At 40.0% G+C, this 17,119-nt stretch overlaps 1 protein-coding gene across 1 annotated transcript in view; it reads left to right on the forward strand.

Annotated features, from left to right (window-relative positions):
- Positions 1-17,119, forward strand: part of SMC2 (structural maintenance of chromosomes 2) — a 67,277-nt gene that overhangs the window by 19,910 nt on the left and 30,248 nt on the right. The window contains exons 12-15 of the mRNA XM_057313631.1: positions 8,640-8,757; positions 9,671-9,809; positions 10,168-10,287; positions 11,996-12,200. Of these exons, the coding sequence (XP_057169614.1) occupies positions 8,640-8,757; positions 9,671-9,809; positions 10,168-10,287; positions 11,996-12,200 (582 nt within the window). The remainder of the gene's footprint in view (positions 1-8,639; positions 8,758-9,670; positions 9,810-10,167; positions 10,288-11,995; positions 12,201-17,119) is intronic.

Consider the following 17,119-nt stretch of genomic DNA (forward strand, 5'->3'; position numbering starts at 1 on the left):
GTTGCTGGTCCGTTCTTCTGCTGCCTCTAGTTTACTGTTTGTTCCATCTTGTGTATTTTTAATTTCAGTTAGTGAATTCTTCATCTCTGATTGGTTCTTATGTTTTCTGTCTCTTTGCTAAGGGTCTTACTGAAGTTCACTCTTTTCCAAGTCCAGTGAGTATCTTTATGAGCATTACTTTAAATTCTTTATCAGGCATATTACTCCTCTCTGTTTCATTTAGCTCTCTTGCTGTGATGTGGTCCTCTTCTTTCCTTTGGGATATATCCCTGTGTCTCCTCATTTTGTCTGTCTGTTTCTTCGTGTTAGGAACATTAGCTACGCCTCCTGCTCGTGAAGGTAATGGCCTTATGAAGAAGAGTTCCCGTAGTGCCCTGCAGGGCAGTGTCCCCTGTTCTCCAGAACCTGATGTTTTAGTGGTATCTCCTGTGTGATGCGTGTACCCTGCTGCTGTGGCTGAGCCGCTTTTGCCTTCAGTCTAGTCGCCTGGAATGTCCCTCTTTGCCTCTCATGGACAGGGTTTGGGCCCTGTGTTGTTAGTGGGCCAGTCTGGGGCTGCCTCGGGCTTGAGTTGAGTCACCAGGTGTTTGCCAGAGATGCGGTAGCACAGAACTGCTTGTTGTTTTCCCCTGAGAAACTCCTTGGTGGATGAGGCCTACAGTCAGACCAGATATCCGACCCCAGCCTATTGCCGAGGCCACAGTAGGACTGGTATATATAGTTATCTTCCCCTCTCTGCAGTGAGTTATTTTAGAGGGGTGCTGGTCCCTGTCGGGGCTGCTTGTACCCTGCCTGGCTTGTGGTACTGCTTTGGATGGGCTCTGACCCGGGGTGTATTGGAGGGGTAGGTCCACAGGAGAAAGAGTAGGGCAGCAGTTTTATCAAGGTTTGCACAGGGCTGTTGTGGGAAGGGACATGTCTGCAAAACTTGGGTGAGATGCACTGTTAGCAAGCTAGGTGGAGAGCTGTGCTGGTTCCTGCAAGTGTCTGTGTGTCTGGGATGGGGGGCAGAGGAGGGAAATAGTGCCTGCCAGCTCTTTTGTTCCCGGAGAAGTCTCCCAAGGATCCCTGCCCCTCCAGCACATGCTCTGAGATTGGTAAACAAATCTCCCACCAGAATATTCCGGGCAGTTTTTCAAACTGCTGCCTTTATGCTGTGTCTCTGTGGGGCTGTTTGTCGTGCTGTCTCTTTAAGGACAGGAAGTCTGTTTCCTCTCACCCTCTTGGCTCTCTTAGTGCTGAGCCTGCTGAGTTTTAAAGTTCAAGTGTTAGGCCCTGCAGGTATTAGAACTTGTGAAATTATTACCCTCTGGTTTTCGAAGGCAAATGGTTTTTTTGTTTTGTTTGTTTGTTTTTTAAGATTTTATTTATTTATTTGAGAAAGTGAGTGAGAGAGAGCACAAGCAGGCAGAGGGAGAAGCAGACTCTCTGCTGACCAGGAAGCCCGATGTGGGGCTCGATCCCAGAATCCTAGGATCATGACCTGAGCTGAAGGCAGATGCCTGACTGCCTGAGAGTCACCCAGGCGCCCCTGAATGGGGATTTGTCTTCCCCTTGCGGTTCCCTGTGCTTGGGGTGCCCGGTGTGACTGACAGTCCATTTCTCTCCCATATCTATGCCCTCGGTGTCCTTCCCTCCCATTGACAATCCCGTGAGTCTGCTTGGCTCCTGAGTGTGTATCTGCCCTTCCTCCCCTCTTTCATGTGGTGTTTTCTCTACATTTAGCTGTGGAGAGTCTGTTCTGCTGGTCTTTGGGCCATTTTCTGGGTTATTTACACTGATGTAGGTGTTATCTAGTTGAATCCATGGGACGTGGTGAGGTTAAGATTCTCCTACTTTACCATCTTCCTAGCTCTTTGAATATTTGAAAACTCACTACTGACAGTTTCCTGCTGCGGTCACCAAAGTGCCACTTGAAAACTCCTAAAATGTCATTTGTATATTTCCACATTCATATTCAATTCATATATTGTTTCTGGAATGAAAATTTTTTTTTATTTTAATGTTTTTTTTATTATGTTAGTCACCATACAGTACATCCCTGGTTTCTGATGTAAAGTTTGATGATTCATTAGTTGCGTATAACAACCAGTGCACCATGCAATACGTGCCCTCCTTACTACCCATCACCAGTCTATCCCATTCCCCCACCCCCCTCCCCTCTGAAGCCCTCAGTTCGTTTCTCAGGGTCCATAATCTCTCATGCTTCATTCCCCCTTCTGATTACCCCCCTTTCTTTATCCCTTTCTTCCCCTACCGATCTTCCTAGTTCTTATGTTTCATAAGATGAGAGAAATCATATGATAATTGTCTTTCTCTGCTTGACTTATTTCACTTAGCATTATCTCCTCCAGTGCCGTCCATGTTGCAGCAAATGTTGAAAACTCGTTCTTTCTGATAGCTGAGTAATATTCCATTGTATATATGGACCACAACTTCTTTTTTTTTTTTTTTTAGACTTTTTTTTTCTTTTTTTTATTCGACAGAGATAGAGACAGCCAGCGAGAGAGGGAACACAGGCAGGGGGAGTGGGAGAGGAAGAATTAGGCTCATAGCGGAGGAGCCTGATGTGGGGCTCGATCCCATAATGCAGGGATCACGCCCTGAGCCGAAGGCAGACGCTTAACCACTGTGCCACCCAGGCGCCCCTGGACCACAACTTCTTAATCCAGTCATCTGTTGAAGGGCATCTCAGCTCCTTCCAAGATTTAGCTATTGTGGACTATGCTGCTATGAACATTGGGGTGCATATGGCCCTTCTCTTCACTACGTCTGTATCTTTGGGGTAAATACCCAGTAGTGCAATGGCTGGATCATAGGGTAGCTCAATTTTTAACTTTTTAAGGAACCTCCACACTTTTCCAGAGTGGCTGTACCAACTTGCATTCTCACCAACAATGTAGGAGGGATCCCCTTTCTCCACATGCTCTCCAACAATTGTTGTTTCTTGCCTTGTCTATTTTTGCCATTCTAACTGGCGTAAGGTGGTATCTTAGTGTGGTTTTGATTTGAATTCCCCTGATGGCTAATGATTTTGAACATTTTTTCATGTGTCTGTTAGCCATTCGTATGTCATCATTGGAAAAGTGTCTGTTCATATCTTCTGCCCATTTTATGATTTGTTTATTTGTTTTTCGCGTATTGAGTTTGAGAAGTTCTTCGTAGATCTTGGATACCAGTCTTTTATCTGTAGCATCATTTGCAAATATCTTCTCCCATTCCGTGGGCTGCCTCTTAGTTTTTTTGACTGTTTCCTTGGCTGTGCAGAAGCTTTTTATCTTGATGAAGTCCCACAGGTTCATTTTTTCTTTTGTTTCTCTTGCCTTTGGAGATGTGTCATGAAAAAGGTTGCTTTGGCCGATGTCGTAGAGGTTGCTGCCTATGTTCTCCTCTAGGATTTGATGGATTCCTGTCTCACATCGAGGTCTTTCATCCATTTGGAGTTTATCTTTGTGTATGGTGTGAGATAGTGGTCAAGTTTCATTCTTTTGCATGTAGCTGTCCAATTTTCCCAGCACCATTAATGAAGAGACTGTCTTTTTTCCACTGGATGTTTTTTCCTCCTTTATCAAAGATTAGTTGCCCAAAGAGCCAAGGGTCCATTTCTGGGTTCTCTATTCTGTTCCATTGGTCTATGTGTCTGTTTTTGTGCCAATACCATGCTGTCTTTGTGATCACAGCTTTGTAGTACAGCTCGAAATTCGGCATTGTGATGCCCCCAGCTTTGTTCTTCCTTTTCAACAGTTCCTTGGTGATTCGGGGCCTTTTCTGGTTCCATACAAATTTAAGGACTATTTGTTCCAGTTCTTTGAAAAATGTCATTGGTATTTTGATCGGGATAGCATTGAAAGTCTAGATTGCTCTGGGTAGCATGGACATTTTAACTATGTTAATTCTTCTGATCCATGAGCATGGAATATTTTTCCATCTTTTTGTGTCTTCTTCAATGTCTTTCAAGAGTGATTTGTAGTTACTAGAATATAGATCCTTTACGTCTCTGGTTAAGTTAATTCCAAGGTAACGTATGTTTTTTGGTGCTATTGTAAATGGAATGGATTCCTTAATTTCTCTTTCTTCAGTCTCATTGTTCGTGTATAGAAATGCAACTGATTTCTGAGCATTGATTTTGTATCCCGCCACATTACTGAATTGCTCTATACCTTTTAATAGTTTGGGAGTGGATTCTTTTGGGTTTTCCATATAGAGTATCATTTCATCTGCGAAGAGAGACATTTTGACTTCTTTGCCGATTTGGATACCTTTTATCCCTTTTTGTTGTCTGATTGCTGTTGCAAGGACTTCTAGTACTATGTTGAATAATAGTGGCGAGAGTGGGCATCCTTGTCGTGGCGAGAGTGGGCATCCTTGTCGTGTTCCTGATCTTAAGGGAAAGGCTTCCAGCTTTTCCCTATTGAGAATGATATTTGCTGTAGGCTTTTCATAGATAGTTTTTATGAGATTGAGGAATGTACTCTCTATCCCTACACTCTGAAGGGTTTTAATCAGGAAAGGATGCTGTATTTTGTCAAATGCTTTTTCTGCATCTATTGAGAGAATCATATGATTTTTGAATTTTTCTTTCTGGATAAAATCTAAGACACTGATAGATTTGTGAATGTTGAACCACCCTTGCATCCCAGGGATGAATCCCACTTGGTCATGGTGGATAATCCTTTTAATGTACTGTTGGATTCTGTTAGCCAGGATCTTGTTGAGGATTTTGGCGTCCATGTTCATTAGGGAAATTGGTCTGTAATTCTCCTTTTTGATGGGGTCTTTGCCTGGTTTGGGGATCAAGGTAATATTGGTCTCATAGAATGAGTTTGGTAGCTTTCTTTCTGTTTCTGTTTTTTGAAATAGCTTTAGGAGAATAGGTATTATTTCTTCTTTGAATGATTGGTAGAATTCCCCAGGAAAACTGTCCGGGCCTGGAGTTTTGTTATTTGGAAGGTTGTTTATCACTGACTCAATCTTCATAATTAATTGGCCTGTTTAAAAAATCAGTTTCCTCCTGTTTCAGTCTTGGTAGTTCATAGGTTTCCAGGAAGGCCTCCATCTCTTCCAGATTGCTTAATTTATTGGCATAAAGCTGTTGATAAAAGTTTCTAATAATCCTTCTAATTTCATTGGTGTTGGTGGTGACGTCTCCTTTTTCATTCATAATTTTATTAATTTGGGTCCTTTCTCTATTCTTTTGGATAAGTCTTGCCAGTGGTCTGTCAATTTTATTGATTCTCTCAAAGAACCAGCTTCTAGTTCTGTTGATCTGCTCTCCTGTACTCCTGGTTTCTAATTCATTGATTTCTGTTCTAATCTTGGTCAACTGCTTCCTCGTGCGTGGGTTCGGCCTGTTCTTCTGTTGCTGTTCCAGCTTCTTGAGGTGAGAATATAAAAACTGCATTTTAGATTTTTCTATTCTTTTGAGTGAGGCTTGGATGGCTATGTATTTTCCCCTTAGGACTGCCTTTGCAGTATCCCATAGGTTTTGGACCTCGTTCATTCTCGTTGGTCTCCATAAATTGCTTAAATTGATTTTTGATTTCCTGGTTTATCGAGTCATTCCTGAGCAAGATGGTTCTTAGTCTCCAAGTGTTTGAGTTTCTTCCAAATATTTCCTTGTGGTGAATTCCAATTTCAGAGCGTTGTGGTCTGAGAATATGCAGGGAATAATTTCAGTCTTTTGGTATCAGTTGAGACCTGTTTTGTGTCCCAGAACATGGTCTATTCTTGAGAATGTTCCATGGGCATTAGAATAGAATGAGTATTCTTTGGTTCTGGGGTGTAGTGTTCTATATATATCTATGAGGTCCAACTCGTCAAGTATGGCATTCAAAGCTCTTGTTTCTTTGCTGATTTCTTGCTTAGGTGATCTGTCTATTGCTGATAGTGGAGTGTTGAGGTCTCCTACTATTAATGTATTTTTATCTATATGTCTCTTTATTATGGTTAAGAGTTGGCTTGTGTATCTTGCTGCTCCCCTGTTGGGGGCATATATATTTATAATTGTCATATCCACTTGTTGGATACATCCTTTAAGAATAATATAGTGCCCTCTGTGTTTCTAACTGTAGTCTTTAGTTTAAAATCCAATCTGTCTGATATGAGAATTGCTACCCCAGCTTTCTTTTGAGGTCCATTGGCGTGAAAGATGGTATTCCATCACTTCACTTTCAGTCTGAATGTATCTTTCGGTTTAAAAGGAGTCTCTTGTAGATAGCAAATGATGGGTCATGTTTTTTTATCCAATCTGCAACCCTGTGGTGTTTTATGGGAGCATTTAGGCCATTTACATTGAGACTGATTATTGAGAGATATGATTTTAATGAAGCCATGTTGCCAGTAAAGTCTTTGTTTCTATAGATTGTGACTTTCTGTTCTGTATCACTCTTGGGGCCGTTTTACTTTAATAGAACCCCTCTTAATATCTCCTGTAGGGCTGATTTCGTGGTTACAAAATTGGTCAATGACTGACGATTCTGGAAGGTCCTTATCTCCATCACTTCTGAATGACAGCCTTGCTGGATAAAGGATCCTTGGCTGCATGTTTTTCTCTGAAAGAGCTTTAAAAATGCTCCCCCAACCCTTTCTCTCATTCCAGGTCTGTGTAGACAGGTCTGACGTAATTCTGATAACTTTGCCTTGGTACATGAGAAATTTCTTTGCCCCGGCCGCTTTCAGTACTGTATCCTTGGATGTAATATTTGCGAACTTCACTATGACGTGACGTGGTGTAGGTTTGTCGTGGTTGAGCTTGGGAGGGATCCTCTCTGCCTCTTGGACACGAATGTTTGTTTCCCTTGCTAGATTAGGGAAGTTTTCAGCTACAATTTGTTCAAATATCTCTTCTAGACCTCTCTGTTTCTCCACCCCCTCGGGGATGCCGATGATTCTGACATTGGGACGTTTCACTGAGTCAGTAATCTCCCGTAACCTAAATTCCTGAGCGGGGATTTTTTTGAGTCCAGATTCTATTTTAGCTTTCTCCTCTACTAACCCATCGTCCAATTCGCTGATACGTTCCTCTGCCTCGTTTACCCTGGCTGTCAGAGCCTCTATTTTTGATTGCATTTGGCTCATAGAATTTTTAATTTCTGCCAGATTCGCTCTCATTTCCACCCTTAGAGATTCTATATTCTCATTAACATTTTCATTAATACTTTTTTTCAATTGTACACATCCTTTTGACCGTTGTTACTCTGAATTCCATTTCTGATAATTTAGTTATATCCATATCCATTAGTTCTGTGGCAGAGGCCACAGACTCATTGTCTTTTCTTTGCTGGGCGGGATTTCCTTCTCGTCATTCTGATAAGGAGAGGGTGCAGGGTTGTCCAGAGCCCAAATTATTGACCGGGACCCAGGCCATGCACCCTTGTTTAATAGGGATCTTAGGGATGTGGGCTTCTTCATTTTTCAGCCTGCCTTCTGGGGGAGAGGCCTGCTGCTCTGATACTCAGGTAACCCTGTTTGGGTAGAGTCTCCGTGTCCCCTGCGAGGGGGGATGGGGATGGGCACTCTCTGAGCCAGTATTTCCAGGCTTTTGTTCTCTGGCGGCTTTCCCTGGCGGTTTGCTGTGCCTCTTCTGAGACTCAGAGCAGCAGTAGCCGAATCTCAGCCTCTGTCTCAGAACAGAGGGATCGCAAACCATTCTCCTCTGATGTTCTGGCCACTTTAACTCTGTTACTGTTGGTGCTGCTCAACCCTGCAGCGTCCCAGGATGTGCGCCCCACACCCGGCGTCCCAGCCCTCACTTCCAGGGCCGGCGCATCTCTGTCCTTTGTGTTTCTCATGCCGCCAGCCGCCCGCCACCCCAGTGCGCTCCGGAAGCTCCCGGTCTCAGTCTGGATCCAGTGAGCGCACCGGAGCTCCGGTTTTTCAGTCTGGTGGTGCGCGTTCCCCGGCTCACGGTCTCAGTCTGCTCTCTCTCGCGGGTGCCGGTCCGCGAGTCTGCCCGCTCCCCCGTGCAAGTGGCTACCGCTTCCCGGCGCCCCAATGTGGCGGCTCCCTCCCCCTTCCGTTTATCTTCCGATATCTGTGCGCGGTTTCACGGCTCCTCGCTTCCTACCTCAATACTCAGCGCTGGAGATGTTCATTTGTAGAGATCCAGATGTATCTTCCTGCGTCTCAGGCTGATTCCGTGGATGTTCAGGCTGGTCTGGTACCTATCCAGCTCCACTCAGGGGACCGGCTGAAAAAGGGGTCCCCTACTCCTCCGCCATCTTAACTCAGGAATGAAAATTTCTGTTATTTGTTGGTAATAATGTCTACCTGATCTTTCATGTTAAGTGTGCTTTTTATTTAATACCAGAAATTTGTATTTTGCTTCTAGGAATGCTTTGGAAATAGAGGTTACTGATGGTTTCTTTAAAACTGTAGAATAGGGGTGCCTGGGTGGCTCAGTCGTTAAGCGGCTACCTTCGGCTGAGGGCATGATCCCAGAGTCCTAGGATCGAGCGCCACATCAGGCTCCTCTGGTGGGAGACTGCTTCTTCCTCTCCCACTCCCCCTGCTTCTGTTCCCTCTCTCGCTGGCTGTCTCTCTTTCTGTCAAATAAATAAAATCTTAAAAAAAAAAAAAAGCCCATAGAATATTTGCATTTTTAAAATTCCGTTTCAATTTACTTGTGATTTACTGTTCAGAAAACAAGGAGGAAGGACTTCTGGAAAAGCGCAGGCAGCTATCTCGTGATATCAGTAGATTGAAGGAAACATATGAAGCTCTCTTAGCCAGATTTCCTAATATTCAATTTGCCTACAGGTAAGAGATTTAAACCTTAAATTTGAACTTGGTAATAGCCAAAATATATTTTTATTTAAGCTGGAAGACAATCTGAAAATTTTATTTACATCAAGATTTCTGTATGAAAAATATCACAAGCTACTTTTCCTTAATTGGTATTTTTTCCCCTAAACACTTATCGAAATGTTAACCAAGATATATTTTCATTTAAGCTGGAAGACAATCTGAAAATTTTGTTAACATTAAGATTTTTGTATGAAAAATATTATAAGCTGCTTTTCCTTAATCGACATTTTTTTTCTTAAATGTTTATTGAAATGTTTCAAGCGTTGGCAGTGGGAATTCTTAAGACCAAAATGAGGGAAATTAAATCTCAGTCCAAAGTTTCTTTAAATATCTACATTAACATTTTACAATTTACAAATTTACATGGGTTTTTTCATGGAGTACTTAGAGTAATATGTTTATTACAAAGATTATAGCAGCCCGAAGATTATAGCAGCAGGGGCGCCTGGGTGGCTCAGTTGGTTGATGGTCCGACTGTTGGTTTCAGCTCAGGTCATGATCTTGGGCTTCTGAGATTGAGCCCTGTGTGGAGCTCTGCACTCAGGAGGTAGTCTGCTTCCCCTCTTCCTCTCCCTGATTCTTACCCCCTCTCATTCCCTCCCTCTCTCTCTCATAAATAAATAATTAAAAAAAAAAAATCATAGCATCAAAGTTATTTTTGTTTTATTGAAAACAATATGTACCAAAAGATCTTTTGATTGACTTAACAATAGTTGGCTAGTCATCTGAACATTAAATTTTTGTTTTTCTTAAAAGTGTGTATGCTTCTCTTTTAATGTGTTGGTAGGAAGAGCTCTTGACTAGTAAAATACAACTTTTTCTGTTTTATTGTTTCAGATTAATTTTGTCAACTGTTCTATTTTAGGGATCCAGAAAAGAACTGGAATAGAAATTGTGTGAAAGGACTTGTAGCTTCTCTGATTAGTGTGAAAGATACTTCTGCAACCACAGCTTTAGAATTGGTGGCTGGGGAACGGCTCTACAATGTTGTAGTAGACACAGAGGTAAATTAATTAAAATTTGCAGTTCCTCCTTAACTGGAAAAACCATGAGCTGCTAGAACTGAGTACTTTCTTGATGTTTTAAGCTATTCCTAAGGTTGCTTATCTTTACAGTACAGCTATTCAGTTAATGACTTTTTATTATATTATTGCTTATATTATATTTGATTAACTTTATTCCCAGGGAAATCTCATGCTTACTCAGGAATCTAGAATGCATATTATCAGTTTTAGACTTTCCATTGTTCAGGATACTAGGCACTAAACATTTAATTGTGGATTCCTAAACTTGTACTCTTTCCCTCTGAATGTTTTCTGTCATTAATATTTTATTTCCTTATTTCAAATCATAATTTTTTAGGTTACTGGGAAAAAGTTACTAGAAAAGGGGGAATTGAAACGTCGATACACTATAATTCCACTCAATAAAATTTCAGCCAGATGTATTGCTCCAGAAACTCTGAGGGTCGCTCAAAATCTTGTAAGTCGCCTTTATATGTTTTATCTGTATCTTACTTGTTTTTTTGTTTTTTGTTTTGTTTTGTTTTAGTTAGAGGACATTAATTTGGGGGACATAATCATACGTAATCATGTAGAAGTGCAAAATTTTGTTGTTACCATGCCTAAGCTACAAAAAAAGAGTTGGCTTTTGTGAAAATAGATGGAAGGAGAATAGAAATGGTGGAAAACTAAAACTACCTTTGATATTTCAATGTTGTAATGTTTAAATGTCTTTAAACCTTCAGTCAGGTCACATGACTATCACATGATAACATTAAATTTCCAATCTCTGAGTTACTAGAATTGCAGAGCTTATAGATACCAGAATTCTTTAGTTTTTTGCATGCTAAGCACAGTTTAACTGCCCACAGTGACAACTGTTATGGGAGGTATCTACCAGTCTTACAGACATGCTTTCTGTAGGTCGCCTTCCAACCTCTGGACATACAGCAGGGGACCAGGATAGCCAGTGAGCTGCTGAGGTGTGGATCTAAGTGGTACAGCTATTATTAAAAACAAAAACAAACCCAACAACACACACAACAAAAAAAATAAAAACAAACCCCAGAGGAGTACAAGGCAATACATTTGCAAGGCAATTATAGTTGTGTGATATTGGGTAATAACACGAAGCCAGTCCTAATACTCAGCAGTGTTACCAGTTTGTTACTGAGCAGGCATTCCAAGTGCATCAGTTGAAAAGACAGTTATATGAAACATAGAAATATATTTATAATTAAAATACTAAATGGATACTCAGTTTTCTTATAATTAAGAATCCATCAATGAAAATTATTTCAAAATACAGTTGTATTGACATGTATACTCTCAGGAGAAGGAAAATGAGTGCAGAGAAATTGAAAGGTGGTGTTTCTGGTTAGAACTTTGGTTACTTTGAAAAATCACCATTGGGTCTGGAAGGTTTTGGAAGTTACTTCAGCTTTTGGACAAGTCCCAGTGTAAGAAGTAAATTGGGGTTTCAGGTAGTAGCAAAAATACTTCTACCCAGGTCCCTTAGCCAAACCTTTTTAACGGTAGCTGCTGTGTCAGAGGGCAGTGCTGAACGTCTGTTATACAGAGCTGGCTTCACTTGGATTTCTCTTGCTGCTACTAAGCTCCTGAAAGAATGCTTAGTTATTTTAAAAAGACGGGCAGAGTGCACATCAACAAAGGTTGAGAAGATGCAATTGGATCAAAATAAAACACAGGGATTAAAATTTTTTTTTTGCCGTCGCAATGTTAGTTGTGTTTTTCTGTAACTGATAGGTGGCTGCTCTAGCGTGTTTAATTTGAATGAAAAAGTATTCACTATAGAATAAGTAGATCAATAATTGAAACAAAACATTTTATATAATTGTGTTGATACAGCGGTTGCTGTATTTTAACTTGAGAGAGTGTGTCCAAATAGTCCATTTTGGATTTAGAAACTTGGTACTGGCTCCTGCTTAATAGATACTCTCCTAATGCCTGGTACTTTAAATATTTTACTTAACCATAGAGTTTCAATGTTTAAATTTGAAATTTTTTCTAAAACTCTTGAATTTTCCATAGTATTTTAGAAAGTTCAAAAGGAATTCTAATGCTCGGTAAGTAGTACTTAAATTTCTAGTATGGCAGTACTGTTTTGTAAAATAATATTTGAAAGGAGAGGTGGTATGTACTGTGACATATCTGTTGTTTTCCCACAGGTTGGCCCTAACAATGTTCATGTGGCTCTTTCCCTCGTTGAATACAACCCAGAACTTCAGAAAGCAATGGAATTTGTCTTTGGAACAACGTTTGTTTGTAATAATATGGATAATGCAAAAAAAGTGGCCTTTGATAAAAGGATAATGACTAGAACTGTAACTCTAGGAGGTGATGTATTTGATCCTCATGGGACATTGAGTGGAGGTAGGTTGCTTTTTTGTTTGTTTGCAGGGAATAAAAATAGCTAATATTTAACTCATTCTTTGCCAGGTGCTATACATATTTGCTTTATTTTCTCATTTATTCCTTACAACTATTCTTTTTCCCTTTTTTTAGGGAATGAAATTGAAATTAGAAAAATTTAGTAATTCATTCAATAGCAAATAGTGTTAGAGCTAGTATTTTAACTCAGAGTTGGACTTCAGAGCTAATGTTGAACTGCTGCTAAGCATTCTTTCCTCTGTATGTTTATTAAGAACTTAGGCTATGCCAGGAACCATACCATTAGTTCATTTAACATTTCAATAGCTCTAGGAGACAGGTAAGATTGTAAATAGGAGAAGCAGAAAACAGAGTTATTTAAGCGTATCAGTTTACTAGTGACGTAAAAAATCTCCTACTGAAGTGGAAAGATTTATGCATTTGACTTTCTATTTATTTACTTTTAGGGCTGGTTGTGGTTTTTTTGGGCTTTACTTTTGGGTTTAAACCTAAATGATGAAAAAAAAGAGTTAAAAATAAATAATTAAAATGATACACAAGATATGAAACAAATAGCAACAAAAAGAAAGCCTAGAAGACAAGATTAATACTCAGTACTAAATGTATTAAAAGTAAAAAGAAACTGGAACTTTCTTATACCATACACTAAAACTCAAAATGGATGAAAGACCTAAATATGAGACAGGAATCCATCAAAATCCTAGAGGAAAACACAGGCAGTGATCTCTTTGACCTTGGCCACAGCAACTTACTAGACACACCGCCAAAGGCAACGGAAGCAAAAGCAAAAATGAACTATTGGGACTTCATCAGGGTAAAAAGCTTTTTCACAGCAAAGGAAACAGTTAACAAAATTAAAAGGCAACCTATGGAATGGGAGAAGTTATTTGCAAATGTCTTATCAGATAAAGGGCTAGTATCCAAAATCTATAAAGAACTTAATTAAGCTCAATACCCAAAAAACAAAAAATCCAGTCAAGAAGTGGGCAGAAGAAAGGAACAGATACTTCTGCAAAGAAGACATACAAATGGCCAACAGACAACATGAAAGAAAAAATGCTCAACATCACTTGTCATCAGGGAAATACAAATCAGAACTACAATGAGATACCGCCTCACACCGGTCAGAATGGCTAAATTTATCAACTCAGGAAACAACAGATGTTGGTGAGGATGTGGAAAAAGGGGAACCATCTTACCTGTTGGTGGGAATGCAAACTGGTGCAGCCACTCTGGAAAACAGTATGGACATTCCTCAAAAAGTTAAAAATAGATCTACCCTACAGCCCAGCAATGGCACTACTGGGTATTTACCCCAAAGATATAAACATAGTGACCTGAAGGAGCACATGCACCCCAATGTTTACAGCTGCCATGTCCACAATAGCCAAACTATGGAAAGAGCCCAGATGTCCATCGACAGATGAATGGATAAAGATCTGGTACACACACACACACACACACACACACACACACACACACACAGTGGCATATTACTCAGCCATCAAAAAGAATGAAATCTTGCCATTTGCAATGACATGGATAGAACTAGAGGGTATTATGCTAAGCGAAATAAGAGAAAAAAAATCATATGATTGCACTTGTGGAATTTAAGAAACAAACCAATGAACATAAGGGAAGGAAAAATAAGCGGAAAACAGAGGAAGGCAAACCATAAGAGACTTACCTCTAGGAAACAGGGTTGCTCAGAAGGGAGGTGGGAGACGATGGGGTAACTGGGTGATGGGCATTAAGGCGGGCACTTGATGGAATGAGCCCTGGGTATTATATGCAACTGGTGAACCACCAAGTTCTACCTCTGAAACTAATAGTACAGTATATGTTAAATTGAATTTACATAAAAATCAAACAAAACAAAGTAAAAAGAATCATGCAGTATTGATTGTATACATTTTTTCTTTTTTGTTAAATTTTAATTCCAGTAAGTTAAAATACAGTGATGTATTAATTTCAGGTATACAGTTTAGTGATTGAACAATTTCATATAATACCTAGTGCTCATCCCAACAAGTACACTCCTTAGTAATCCCTGTAACCCATTTCACCCATCACCTTACCATCCCTCCATCTGGTAACGATCAGTTTGTTCTCTATAGTTTAGAGTCTGTTTCTTGTCTCATCTCTCTTTTTCTCCTTTGTTTCTTAAATTCCACATATGAGTAAAATCATATGGTATTTCTCTGACTTATTTCACTTAGCCTTATACTTCCTAGTTCTATCCATGTCTTTGCAAATGGCAAGATTTCTTTTCTTTTAGCTGAATAATATTCCATTGTGTGTGTGTATGTGTGTATATATATATACACACACACACATATATATATATACATGTATATGTGTGTGTGTGTACCTCTTAGCCATTCTTCAGTCGGACAGGTGGACTGGTTCCATAATTTGGATATTGTAAATAATGCTGCAGTAGACATAAGGGTGCATGTGTCCCTTTGAATTAGTGTTTTTGTATTTTTTGTATAAATACCTAGTGGTGTGATTGATAGATCCATTTTTAACCTTTTGAGGAACCTCCATACTGTTTTCCACAGTGGTTGCACTAGTTTTCATTCCCACCAACAGTGCAAAAGAGTTCATATTTCTTCACATCCTCTGCCACACTTGTCTCTTGTGTTTTTTATTTTAGCCATTCTGATAGATGGGAGAGGTATCTGATAGATACCTTGTAGTTGCAGAGTGATGTTAAGCATCTTTCATGTGTCTGTTGGCCATCTATATTTCTTATTTGGAGAAATGTCTCATCATGTCTTCTGTTCATTTTTTGATTAGATTTTTTGGGTTTTGAGTGTTGAGTTTTATCAGTTTTTTATATATTTTGGGTACTAATCCTTATCAGATATGTCCCAGGTCGGGAGACATGATGTTGCCAGGGGTTTTGACCGGTCTTCTGGGGGTGGGAGCCTGCTATTCTGGGACTGAGGCAAGAGTGATTGGGAAGGGGGAATCCACCTGAGCAATGGAGTTTGGTGTAAGGATGTTACATAGCAAGTGTCTGCTGGGTTGGTTCCCACATGTGGCCCTCTGTTTATACTGAGGGGTGGGAGAGGGAAATGATGCCTGCTCGTTTCTTTGTTCTAGGAGGGGTTTCTCTGTGAACACTGCCTCTCTGGGACATGCTTCCAGATGAGCTCATGACCTCCCCACCGTGTGCCCCAGGTGCTCTTCAGAAAGCTGTTACTATGCTGTTTGTTGGTGGGCTGTTTGCCCTGCTGTCTGTCCAAAGAACAATATCCTTGGGGCTCTACCAGAGCCAAGCACACTGACCTTTAAAACCGTAGGTTTTAAGCTCTCCTGGTTGCCAAAACTCATGAAATTTGGCTCCTCTCACTTTCGAGCCAATTGTTATGGGGATTGGTCTGCCCTGTGTGGCCTCCCCTGTGTGCTAGTCCGGCTCTGACCACAGCTCCCAACCCTCATGACAGCCGTTTCTCTCCCAAGCCACGGTCTGCACACTTCCGACCTTCTTTGATGTGGTCTCTTTTCTGCCTTTACTTGTGGAGTTTGGTCTGCCAGTCTTCAGGTCGATTTCTGGGGTATTTTGGATGATTTGATAGTTATCTAGTTGTATTCATGGTATGAGGTGAGCCCAGGGTCTTTCGCTTCTGCTTCCATCTTCCTCGCAAATCTTGGATGTAGGTTTTATATCATTTTGTCCTCAAAATTCTGTGTGGCAAATAAGATGGAAATTTTTGTTTTGTTTTTAAAACCGGAAATTGTGAGTTTGGACGATTTAATCCAGAGTTTTACTCAACTTAAGGATTGGGTTTTCTTTAGAATACCTACGGTGTCGCAGCTATTTAATTAAATACTGAGAAATTATAAAGTGTCTTAGCCCTCAAGGAGCTCATAGTGTAGTAATCAGTCCTGTTGCTGTTATTTATTTTTCTCAAGTAAGTCTGTTCTTTTTCTTTTTTCTCTCTTGCATTTTGCCCTATTAGGATATTCTAGCTACTGGAATTTTTTTTTAAATTCAGTACATTTTTACCCGTGTTCAGGAAACGCTAAGTTCTAATTTGAGTATACGCCACTGCATCTGTGAAAAGTAAAATGAAAAAATTAAATCTGCCCTTGAGAATAAGATAATAATCATATTCTTCTTATTCTAATATTTGCCACATTGAGTTTCCAGATCTGTGTCGAGTGATCAAGTAGCTAACAAACACTGAATAGTACTTGGCTGTGTACCAGGCAACATTGTAAGACTGTGCCGTCCCGTACAGTAGCCATATGTCTCTTAACATTTAATTAAGATAATTAAAGTTAAATAAAAATAATTTCCTCAGTTGTCCTAGTCACATTTCAAGGACTCTGTGACCACAAATAGTTAATGGGTACCTGGGCAGTGCAGATACACAACATTTCTGTCATTTTCTGAAGACCTATTCTCAGGGCTTTAAATAATGAACTCCTTTCATCTTTCTAGCAACTATCCGGTAGGTATATTATTATCATCTGCAGTACACAGTTGTAGAAACTAATGTACAGAGCGGTTATATAATTTGCGGGTAAGTGGCAAAGCCCAGGATTTGAATTCAGGTTATCCGTTTGCACAGTTTGTGCTTTTAACCAAACCAAGAGACTATATAATGCCTGTTGAGATATCAAGGGACTTAATTTCTTTCTAGGCCAAGAAAACAATAGGCAGTGAAGTGAATTCCAGTATATACAGTAAGAGGATTAGTATCTGTAATTGGAGGATAAAGAGAGATCAAGTATTTTTAAATATATAAAATAGAAGAAACTTTTTAGATTTCATTGGTTTGAATGTTCTTGAAGTTCCTACTTTAGGGATGGCAAATATCTATCCCTGTATCATATTACCAAAGTGCTCATAATAGCATTGCTAATTGACCTTTGCATTCTCCCAT

This window comes from Ursus arctos, unplaced genomic scaffold, assembly GCF_023065955.2.
Source record: "Ursus arctos isolate Adak ecotype North America unplaced genomic scaffold, UrsArc2.0 scaffold_18, whole genome shotgun sequence".
NCBI classification, from domain to species: Eukaryota; Metazoa; Chordata; class Mammalia; order Carnivora; family Ursidae; genus Ursus; species Ursus arctos.